General features: G+C 42.5%; 1 protein-coding gene across 1 annotated transcript; it reads left to right on the top strand.

Moving 5' to 3' along the window:
- The first annotated feature begins 235 nt into the window (after positions 1-235).
- On the top strand, positions 236-10,137 carry mei-41 (meiotic 41). The gene is made up of 6 exons (XM_014246975.3): positions 236-598; positions 656-3,185; positions 3,248-3,541; positions 4,852-9,048; positions 9,114-9,842; positions 9,911-10,137. Exons 1-6 carry the CDS (start codon positions 348-350, stop codon positions 10,034-10,036), a joined length of 8,127 nt encoding a protein of 2,708 aa, XP_014102450.2. The 5' UTR covers positions 236-347; the 3' UTR covers positions 10,037-10,137.
- Positions 10,138-11,941: the final 1,804 nt, after the last annotated feature.

Below are 11,941 nucleotides of genomic sequence, written 5' to 3'. Positions count from 1 at the left end.
CAATTACTTATATCAGAGAACGTTCTATTTTACGTTCTCTGCTTATATACACCTCCTATCGCCTGGAGGAAGGATTGCTGGCTGACTTTTTATTACAAATGAATAATAGCAATTGTTGATATATGATTTTTGATGATTTGAAATTAAAAACTTAATTGTATTTAATAAAATAAAAGTGTTTTCCAACACTACACGTCAACCGCTTCGAATCAGCTGTTCACGTTTGTTGTTTTGGCGCCGCAAATATCAGTTTAATTTCGCAATTTCTATAATTTTATTTGTTATGAAGGAAGTTAGAAGAAGTTTGCTATTTAATTAATTTCTTCACAAATGTTCAATATTAAAAAATGTCTACGAAGCGGAAAGATATATGGAAATTGCTTTATAATCTGGTTTCGAGAGATGGTACAGATCTGAATGATGTGTTTGCCTTTGTCGATGATATACTATGCAGGGAGCCTTCTCTTATACGACCTTCCTTGCGTGAACTAAATAACCGCTTTCAAGACACTTTTGTGCTCTGGATTATAAACAAATTTATTAATGGGTTAGGTGTATCAAATGTTAAATGTAACGCAAATAGTTTTAGTACAGAGGGGTAAGTTGTTTGTGTGGTTTCATTGCTTTATTGTTAATAACTAAAAACACATTTTAGAATGCATAGACGGAACATTCAATTACAGGAAAAGATACTTCAGTCTTGTTTGGTTAATCGCGCATTGCTATTTGAACGCTTAGTGGCAGCATACATCAAAGCTATTGAACAATTAACCAATGGATTGCAATTGCTTGATGAACAACAAGATATAAGCCAAGTTGGTATTGAGACTGAACGCAAACAATTCCTTGAGGTCACAGCATTTTTTAGTGAGGATTTATGTTTGCGAGAAATCGATGCAGACTTTTCGTTTGAACCCATACGTGTCTCTTATCATGTAGTGGATGAGAGAGTTCGTTCGCTATTGCAGGTGCTCCATACTGCCGCACTTATTGGATATCCATTGTTTCCGCAAATATTTGCCGAATCGCTTCTAAGTGTGCTCCAGGTCGTGCGTGAATGTGATTTAACTACCAAGTTACTGGCGCTACGGTATTGTCAAAAAATATTTGAACTGGCCTGTAAATGCACTGAATTGCTAGAACATTATGGCCAACTAACCATGCAAGGGTTAGCTTTAATATGGGTTCAAGTTCCACTTTGGCTGCATGCTCGTTGCATGCGACTGGAAGAGTTGGATGACTTTAAAGATGTCACCATTGCAATAATCCGAGTACTGAAGGATTTCGGTAATGAGTTGCAGTGGACGCGACGTGCCTTAACCATGTTGGCCTTAAGTATTCTATATAATTGCACTGAATTAGAGCCAAAAGCTCAATATGAGAATGATAGCAAAAATTTGGGTGAACTTATTCGTGAGATCGTTACATTTATTATTCAATTGCCATTGGAAGAAGGGGAGGAAGACGTAATCGTTGAAGATGTCGAAAAGCTTACCATATTATCGGAGAGAAGTGAAATCGCTCTGCTGTTATTATCGGTGATACTTGCACGTGCAGATGACAAAAGCGAAAAACGGCAGCGGGCTTTGAAGTTTCTAAAAACGAAAATTTTCGATACATTATATATGCGCGAAATTAAAGTAGATTCGTTAAAGCGTTTAAAGCAATGGTTGCAAGCACTAATATACGCAGAGCATCGGCTTTGTCAACGTAAGCAGTTAAACGCTTTACTTAAAAACACCGTCAAGGAAGTGGTGCAGGAAAATTACTACAATGGTATTAATTTATTTGCCTCGTTAGTAGATGACGAGTATATTTTACAGTTGGATCAAGTTATCTCCCGGTACCACGAAAATTCATTTTCACTGGATTTTAAAGATTTCGAGCTTGCCACGTTATACCTTGATGTTTGCGCATTGCTTATGAATAGTATTACTTTACGAGGCGCGCTGGACACAAAAACGCAGATTATTTTGCTACAGCGCATAAGTAATCCTTTAGAAGCCGCCACGCAGGAACGCCATCCCTCTCGAAATTTGCAGGCTGCAGCATTTGAGTCATTTCGCTTGCTTGCAAGTTTAAACATTCATGGACCAGATGAGGTAACTGCTCATTTACGTAAGCTCTATGAAGGCTTAATGAGTAGGATCTTTGATGCGAATCCGAAAATGGAGTCCGCTGAATTATTGATGAAGTTTCGTACAGCATTTTGCGAACACTTCCACACATTGATAGCTCGTGGCTGGTTGACTTTGGATCGAGTATTGCGCGATTTTGTTGTTCCTGTGGCAGATATGCCGTCCATATTGATGGAAATGCTGCGTAATTCCTACTGTACCGGAGCCGGTGCTTCCACGTGTCGCATATTCCTAAGATTGTCACCTCTCGTCACATCTGATGTAGCTTTCCAGGAGCATATCATTATTTGCCAACTTTGTGACGGAAACATTTGCTCAACTGCAACAGATGTAGAGGCGTATATACGTTCTAATAAAGTCACCTTACTTGAGTGCAAAAGTCAAAGTAAATTCTTGGCGAAAGGGCGGAAACCGCTGCCATTACTGCCGGTGGCAGTGCGTCGCAAATTATGTGAAACTTTGCTCACACAAAAGAACGCAGAAAATACATCGATTGGCCATCACCTAGAATTCTCACGCATTAGCGCAGACGATTTGTTCAGTGTATTGCAGAGAGCACAGCATATCTCTAAACTGAATCTTGAGATATTACACACGCTCGTGCCAAAATTGTTTACTGCTGGTGATGAGCTACTTGTCATGAAATTCGCAAAATTTCTGCTGCAACAAATACTGAAATCACTGCAAACACAATCCACAGCAGCGTCAACATTGTCTTCGAGCTCTTCAACTTCTTTGTTGTCGCCGACTTCACAACGCCAGACGCAGCTAAAGTTGCTGGAACTCATTACCTGCTGTGCGCACAGCGACATAAGTGAAATATGGCTTTTTCATTTATTCAAACTTACTTTCTTTTATCTCTTGCACCCACAATCGCAAGTCGTGCAGGAGGCTGTGCTGTGCGCAACCGAAATGTGTGCTAAACATGGCTTGCAACCAGTGCGGCTATGGAATTGGTACAAACGTGATGCGCTAACTTTGGTTGTGCAATTGGCAGTGCAGATATTCCTGAAGAACGGTGTGCGACTGACACGCTCACTCAAAGCTGTAAGTCATTTAAACTACTTAAAAATATATTATATAAATTAGATTTGTTCTGCTTCTTACAGTTTACTAAAATGCTAGGTTTCTCGTGCGTACAAGAGTTTATCTGCCGTTACTATCGCCTCTTGGCGACCATGATTCTGCCATATTGTGTAAAAGAGCCCCTGTGCAAAGGACTCATCGTTTGCATATCGAAAGTGACACGAAAACCGATCTCCACGATCTTTGTCGCTTCATTTCTGCGCATATACACACATATTTACCTAACTGAAGAGGCGGAAGTAGGAAACAAGTGCATTGAATTGATTGTGCGTTGCACTGAATTCAGTTTAAAGAAATTGATGAATACAGATGTGAAGGTATGTAAATAGGATGCTTTTTAAAATCCATAAAACTATTAGAAAATATATAATTTAAAAATTTTGTAACACTCAACAAGTTAGAATAAAAATCATGACTTATTGCAGAGTGCACCGAGTAGGCGGCAGTGTCTTCTCAGCTAAACTAGATACCAAAATCGCCTTTCGGCTTCCAGACCACTGCAGTGTTTTCCAAGCGGAGGTCACCGCAATTAAAGAAAGCCTTCTTGTACTGACAAAAAGTGTGATCACAACAAGAAATATATTTATACTTGTATATACACACTGTGGGCTTTGAAATCCCGGGAACTGTGTAGCAGATGAACTAGCCAGAACAGGCACCACCCTACAACTAGATTCTGGTAAGGAGGACATATATATGCCTCTGGCTACTTGTAGATACTTCATCGACAAACATGTCATTAACATAGCCGAGTCTCAGTGGAATCAGTCCCTGACTTGTTCAACTAGCAGGCAAACGTGGCATGAATGGAATATGAGCCGCACATGTCGACTGTTAAAATTCAAACGGAATGATAAAAGAACTTTAGTAGGAGTACTAACAGGCCACTGTCTAATAAGCAGACATGCAAGTAGACTTGCTGCGCCATATAACGACTATTGTAGAAGCTGTTAGGAAGTAGAAGAGAAGGAGATTATAAAATATCTTCTATGCGATTACTCGATCGAGGGTTTTTCTGACGACGTCTCCGAGGTTGCACGGATAAAACTTGTCTCACTGATGAAGTTCTTCAGAATCACGGGGTGGTTCAGAAAGGAGCTAATAGAGTGAGGGAACCTTAGTCCCGGTGGTATCACAATGGGCCTCCTAAAGGCCTAGGTGTGTCGAAAGACAGCAACACTGATTTCTATACGCCAATGTATTATTTCGGTAGGTTTTACGCCTAATGATTGTTTTCAACAAAGCTTAACAGAAGTGAGTTAGGAACTTCTTGACACATTCTATTTAGAAATGCAAATGCATTTTATCATAACATAAAACCATTTATTATTTCATAAATCCTTAATCGTCTTCTATTCGCAATTTTTCTGCCTATGTTTGGACTATCCTCTAATTGAATTGAATTAACGAGAGATTATATCGATACCTCATTAAATGTGTATGAGAGCTTGCTTTGCTGTCCATTTGATTATGCTAGTTGTTTGTTCGATTCGCCATTTTCCACGTCTTGCCGAATTCAAATCCAATGTAGCTATTTTTATTCTTAATGTTGGCAAATTATTCTCATTGCAACTTACAATACTTGTAGATGCTTTATACAGAGCTAATAATTTTACGTTTCATGCAGCAAACGGTGTCCGAGTTTCTGATCTACTTCAATCGCAATCCGCAGTTTGTCATGAAGGCGTTTCAGTGTCTGCTCTTCAACGATACTGGCAATGGCAGCTCAGGTGTAACAGCTTCGAGTAGCAAGTCTTCGAGCATACCGAAAACTCAAAGTGCCAACACTGGTGATTTTGCAAAATTCATAGCCGACCGCTTTCTTGGCGTGATCACCTACTTCGAGACCTGTCTTGCCGAACCCACTTTTGAGAAACCACTTAAGGAGGAGGCGCTCTATAGTCTGGGACAGATATTGCGTTTTGTGGGCGCTAAGCACGTAACACAGTTCCGTTTTAAAATCATTGCCATGCTGAGCTTTGTGCTGTCGCTGCAGGATCGTCACCTGCAATCCATTTGCTTAAAGGTTTGGAATATTTTCCTACACATTGTGAACATTGAAGAGTTGGGGCCATCACTGAGTCGCATCGTGGCTTCGCTACAACCGTTATTGGCGCACAGCGAATCTGAGGTGAACGCCATTTATGAGTTTGTGATATTGAAGAATGACAGTTTGCTCGGTGCTTACATACCCGATTTGTATTTTGTCGAGCAACTTAAGGGTGTTGCGCCCACCATAAGTCAGTGTGTCGCACGTCAAACAGAGATACTGAAAAGCGAGCGCTCAACGTTGCTAGAGAAGATCGCATTTCTTTATCGGCAAATTACCAATGAGAACTCACAAGTGCGCATTTACGGCCTCACATATTTGCGAAATTTCGTGGCGACTAATCGCATTGACATCAATCATCTGGTGTTAAGCGAAATGCTTGTCGACCCGTTAATTGAGAATCTCGTAGATACCTTGGTGGCTGGTTGCAAGCACGAGGACACAAATTTGCAGCTATCATCGGCGAAATGTTTAGGCGAGTTGGGCGCCATTGATCCCAGTTATATAACAACGAATCACACGTTTGAGCAGCGTGATGATTTGCCGCTGAGTGTGCACACCGATGGGTTTGCCATAATGGCGTTGACTGAGCTTTGTCGCGCTTATCAGTTTCAAAAGGACACCAAGTATGTTGATAATTTCTCTCTTGCCATACAGGAGACACTAGCGGTTTGTGGTGTATCGCCGCGTGAGAATAAAAAGCTGAACGTCTGGGAGGCGTTGCCATCGCGCATGCGTCAGGTAATGGAGCCGCTGCTCACTTCGTGCTATACAAACTCGCGACGTGAAAGTAGTTGTGCCGAGCATCCGATTTTCAATAGCAGTTATTGTCGAAGCTACGCCGACTGGGCATTCAATTGGGCAGCGCGCCTTATTGACTTTGTGCAAGCAGATGAAACAAAGCATCTGCTGAACTCCTACAAGCCGAGTATAAAACGTGATAATAACACGCTGATTACATTTTTCCCTTATGTATTATTGCATGCGCTACAAGATGGCACCGATAGTCAGCGGCAAAAGATGTACGAGGAGTTTGAGGCGGTTTTCAGCTTCAGTAGTGCAGGTATTGACGAACAGCCGGTCTACGAGGCATCGGGTCTGAAGGAGTTCGTATCGGCTAAATACGCCACCGATCTAACAACGACGGTAGAATCGGCGCAACGTACGCGCAACAGTCAGATGGTGCAATATGATGGGTTGGAACACATTGGACGCACTTGCACCAAACTGTGTTCGGAACAAATCGACTTCTTGCAACGTTGGGTTCGAGAATGGCAGCGAATAAATAGCGTTGGCGCTAAGGTGAATGAGGAGGATAAAAACTATAAGTGTGTGCGTGATTTTCTGCGCCGTTTCAACAAACTGCTGATTGCCAAGGCCAATTATCACTCCGATGAGTATGCGCGTGCGCTTATGTACCTAGAGGCATATATTGAAGAAGAGGACACACATCCGCGCCTGCAGGAGCAAATTTCTTTTCTGATTGAGATACATGGCGAGTTGCTTGATGCAGATTCGGTCGAAGGCGCCGTATACGTGAAGAAGACGAGTCTCAGCTTAGATGAAGAAATTATGGTTAATCGCATCGTGGATCGGCCACAAGAGTTACAGACCTGCTACGAGCAGCTAATGTGCAGCGACGAGCCTATTAGTCAGGAGCATATAAAGGGCATGATTAACTGTTATTTGCGCATGGATACACCCGAAACAGCGCTGTTGATCACCGATGGGCTATGGCAGAAACTAACCGATCACTACACTGACGATTATTTTAAAGAATGCAAATCGGAGCTGCTATGGCGACTGGGACGCTATGATGAATTGCAAGAGCTGCTCGAGGACTCTGTTGTACGTCGGAAAACGTCCAATTGGAATATACAATGCGCCGAAGCTTTCCTGCTTTACCGACAGCCAATCACCGACAGTCAGTCACAAGAGCAAACAACGGTGTTGACGGATTTCACACATCATCTGGACGTGATACGCCGCAATGTGTTGGCGACAATGCGCAGCTGCTCCGTTATAAATCACAAATCTTATCCATATTCCTATGAAGATGTTGTTAAACTCCATTTGCTCAACGAAATGGAGAAGAATAAGCAACTCACACACGAGGTAATTGCCAGCTATGGAGTTGAAGCAAAAGCTACACAATGTCTTACGAATGTGCGCGAATTCTTCACCGACTGGGACAGCCGCTTGCGCGTGTTGCAGCCAGTGGTGCGCGTCATGGAACCAATACTTTGCTTCCGCCGCAATCTACTCGTTGAGAGCAAGCGTTTGCTTTCCGCCGCTTCACAAAACACTCAGCCGTCAGCGTTGCGACAAAGCGTTGTTAACGCCATTGATGGTGAAATCGGTAAACTATGGCTGCGCAGTGTGCAGATGTATCGCGAAGCTGGCAGTCTACAGCAAGCGCAATTATGCATTATGAAAGCGACGGAGTATGCGCCCAAGACGCTCTTCATCGAGAAGGCCAAACTTTTGTGGCAGAAAGGGGACCAGGCGCATGCGTTCAAATTGCTTGAAGAGCAGTTGGAGCGCATGGAAGCGCAGTGCGAGCGCAATGTACGCACACTCAGCGCAGGTGATCGCGCTCTATATGCGGAAGCGAAATACCTACAAGCCACGTACAGCGCCGATTCGATGAACAGTTGCGCCGAGTTAAATCTGCGCTACTTTCGTGAAGCCATACTCGGCAATCATAACTCGGAGAAATGCTATGTGCAATTGGCACAGTACATGGAGAAAATATATGAATCGTTCTCAGCGGAACAGCAGCACGGTGATATCGGCCGCAAGCTGTTGCTTGATATCATGGTAAACTATGCAAAGTCATTAAAGAGCGGCTGTGAGAATGTATATCAATCGCTGCCGCGGCTGCTGAGCCTTTGGCTGGACTTCACTTCGCGCTGCGCATCGGTTTGTGAAGCCGCGTCCAGTGATTCGGCACTCGCTGCCAAGGCAAACACCATGCAAGAGGTGGCTAAAAAAATGAATGAGCTCATGAACAACTGTGCCAATGCGCTGCCCACCGCCATATTCTACACGGCTTTCTCACAATTGCTGAGTCGTATATGCCATCCGTCGAGCGATGTGTTCGCCGTTCTCCGTACAATTGTTATTAAGTTGCTTGAAAACTTTCCGCAGCAGTCCTTGTGGATGTTGCTGCCAATACTTAAGTCGTCGCAAACAAATCGTGTGAAGCGCTGCAAATTGATTTTTACCGATGCACGTCTCGCAAAGCCACAATTCCAAAAACAGCTGAACGATTTCAATATACTGGCCGAACGTTTAATTGAGTTGACGAACAAAGACGTGGCGCACGATCGAACCTATGAACTGAGCGCGCTTGTCAAGCAACTGCCAAAATTATTTGAGGATCCGAAATTCTCCAACATTTTGTTGCCTTTCGAGAAGTACATGCAAGCGTCGTTCCCTTTGACATCTGCTACATCGTCGTTGGACTTAAATTTGTCGCTGGGTAACTTAGAGCGAACGTCATCATCATCTTCGTCATCGTCATCGTCGACGTCTTCAAGTCCATTGTCTGTGCCGGCGAATCCATTTCCTTATCAACAAATTTTTATTTGTGGCATTAAAGAAGAAATCACAGTGTTGCGTTCAGCTGCAAAGCCGAAAAAGATTAGCATCCAATGCAGCGACGGTAAGTGCTACGAAGTGATGGTGAAACCAAAAGACGATTTACGAAAAGACTTTCGATTGATGGAATTTAATGGACTGGTTAAAAGGTTCCTGCATCAAGACTCACAGGTAAAAAAATTGTTTTTCTGGCACATCAAGCATTTCCAATTTGTATACCAAATTTTTCTAAACAGGCACGTCATCGTTGCCTTCGTATTCGCACCTACGCTGCCATACCATTTAATGAGGAATGCGGTCTGGTGGAGTGGCTGCCTAAGTTGAACTCCTTTCGCGCCATTTGCAACTCGGTTTATCGTATGCGCGGCTTGGGATTACCCGATCGTATGCTGCGTCAGTGCGCGTTGCCTCGAACGGATCCAATAGAAAAGAAACGCAGCGTGTTTCTAGACACGCTATTGCCCGCCCATCCGCCTGTCTTCCAGGAGTGGTTACGTCGACGCTTTTGCACGCCCAACAGTTGGTATGAAGCGCGTTGCGCTTACGTCAAAACCGTTGCCGTTATGTCTATGGTAGGCTATATTCTAGGGTTGGGTGATCGCCATGGTGAAAACTTGCTCTTCGATGAGACGACTGGTGATGCGGTGCATGTCGACTTCAATTGCCTCTTCAACCAGGGCGAGCACTTCGCCTATCCAGAATTAGTGCCCTTCCGCCTCACCCACAACATGGTATATGCCATGGGACCATTGGGCGTTGAAGGCATGTACCGATGTTGTTGTGAGATAACAATACGTGTGCTGAAAAAGCAATCGAAAACTTTGATGTCAGTTTTGCGACCGTTCGTCTATGATCTTGTGGCGCTGAACCGTAGTTTCAGCGGTAAGACCAAACCCTCACTAGAGTTGACCGATCCCAAGGCTTTGATAGATGTGCGTCGCATCGAGGAAAGATTGCAGGGCTATGTACGTTGTCACAATTATATGTTATAATGCATGTAATGAAATAATTTAATAAATGAGTATTTTTACAGGTGAAGCGCACGCAGGCAAACAGCATGCCTCTGTCTACCGAAGGTCAAGTGAATTTTTTGATAGCAGAAGCTACGAGTATTGACAATCTGGCTGCCATGTACATTGGCTGGGGTTCTTATATTTAAGAAAGTATTATAAGGATATGTTGAATACTTGCGTTTGTTGGATTCCTAAGCAAGCAGGAGATTAAATTTTTTATAATAAAATGTTGATTTTTTAATACCAAGTCGTTGTGTTATTTATGTTCTTTCAACCTTACACCCTCAAATATAGAAATAAATATCTATAATTAGGGAGTATTCGCAAAGAGTATTCTTTCAGAAATAGTAAGTAGTCCAGACAAAACAGCAAGAAAAAAAAATGATTTTTATTGTAACGGTTACCTAGTCACCGCATTCTTACTCATTTTTGGTGTTGTCGAAAGTCTGATTGAGTTGATTGTACAGTGACGCCTGACAAGATAAGACGGAGAGTTTCTGATTTTGTTTCGCATGGTTTCCTGTCTAGATAATTTCAACAGACAAACAATTATTTGATAGATTCGATGTACTACTCCTATACATACCTAACATTTGATCCTATTTTATTTTAAACTCTACATTCCCCAAAAAGTATATAACAGATAATAAGACATTCGTAGAGAAAGCTGGAGCGTCTGCGATATACATATATATAAGAGCTAACTTCTCCGCGGAATAAACCGATGTGCCGAATATCCCTTACTGCTTCGGCAAGCTTTGGCTTTTACCCATTATAATGACACTGGGATCAGCAATGCAGGTGGTAATTGTGAAACTATCACTGTGCAAAATCTGCGTTCGATTCCTGTACCGACAAACATCACTAAGTCTTTTTTTTTCAATAATAGTGGTCACGCAACAAGCAATAACGAACTTTCTAACGATATCGGAATTCCCATAAAACTTGTTTCTCTAATTTTCCAGATAATATTAAGACACAAATCACAAATAGGAAAAAGCGGCAATAACGGTTCTCCAAGTAGAGGTAATTTTTTCAATAGCATTTTTTTGACAGATCACGAGTGAGCCGTGTCAAGCTGTTATGTTAATTTTGTTCAGTATTGTTTGGCATTTCATCGTCATTATGCCTGAACCAGGGAACATAAATGATCGAGCATCACACAAAATTCAATTTGCACCTTCTCGTCTATTTACGTTCTCTGGTTCAACTTTATTACGAAAATTCACTGTACTTTTGTAAATAATGAGTTTCGCAAGCTTCGCTCAACTTATGATCAACATAATCGGCCTACTGAGCATACTATTCGCAACACCATCACCCATCTTGAGACCCAGCATTCATTATTGGATAATATTCGACTGAATAGACCACGTTCAGCACGCAGTGAAGAAAATATAGCGGCCGTAGCTGAGAGTGTACACAAAGATCGCAGAGAGACCGTATTGAACGACTTGGCGCATATATATATATATATATATGGAAGCGTACAGCTTGTGCAAGAACTGAAGCCGCTCGACGTTCCCAAGCGACATCGCTTCGTATGTAAATAAGCAAAATTGCCGCATTTGGAACGCAGAGCAACCTGAAAATCCAGAAAAAACAACGGTTTGTTTTGGTATTTCTTCAAAAATGATGCCGGTGAGAATGTAAGCGTCAATGGCGACCATTATCGCGCCATGATAACCGACTATTTGATGCCCGAAATTTAAGCTCGCGATCTCGGCAACATGTGGTTTCAACAAGATGGCGCTACTTCCCACACATCGCAACAATCCATGCATTTGTTGAGAAAACACTTCGGTTAGCAGATAATTTCACGTTTTGGGCGGGTCGATTGGCCACCGAATTGGGTGATATCATACCGTTAGACTTTTACGCTTGAGAGTATGTAAAGTCTAACGTCTATGCGGACAATCTCGCTTCGATTCAGGCCTTGGAGTAAAACATAATGCGTGTCATTTGCCAGTTACCAGTCGAAATGCTCGAACGAGTTAAAATAGGACTCAACGAATGGATCATCTGTATCGTAGCCGCGGTCAACATTTGAA

The sequence above is a fragment of the Bactrocera oleae genome, chromosome 5 (genome assembly GCF_042242935.1).
Source record: "Bactrocera oleae isolate idBacOlea1 chromosome 5, idBacOlea1, whole genome shotgun sequence".
Classification (NCBI taxonomy): domain Eukaryota; kingdom Metazoa; phylum Arthropoda; class Insecta; order Diptera; family Tephritidae; genus Bactrocera; species Bactrocera oleae.
Note: the sequence above shows the minus strand (reverse complement) of the source record. Positions and strands in the feature narration are given on the sequence as shown.

What these genes read in the sequence shown, in the direction of transcription:
- mei-41 (XM_014246975.3), top strand. Translation starts at nt 348, where the DNA reads ATGTCTACGAAGCGGAAAGATATATGGAAATTGCTTTATAATCTGGTT. An exon ending in AATAGTTTTAGTACAGAGGG is followed by an intron (nt 599 to 655) that starts GTAAGTTGTTTG and finishes AACACATTTTAG; the next exon opens with AATGCATAGACGGAACATTC. An exon ending in AGGAAAGATTGCAGGGCTAT is followed by an intron (nt 9,843 to 9,910) that starts GTACGTTGTCAC and finishes GTATTTTTACAG; the next exon opens with GTGAAGCGCACGCAGGCAAA.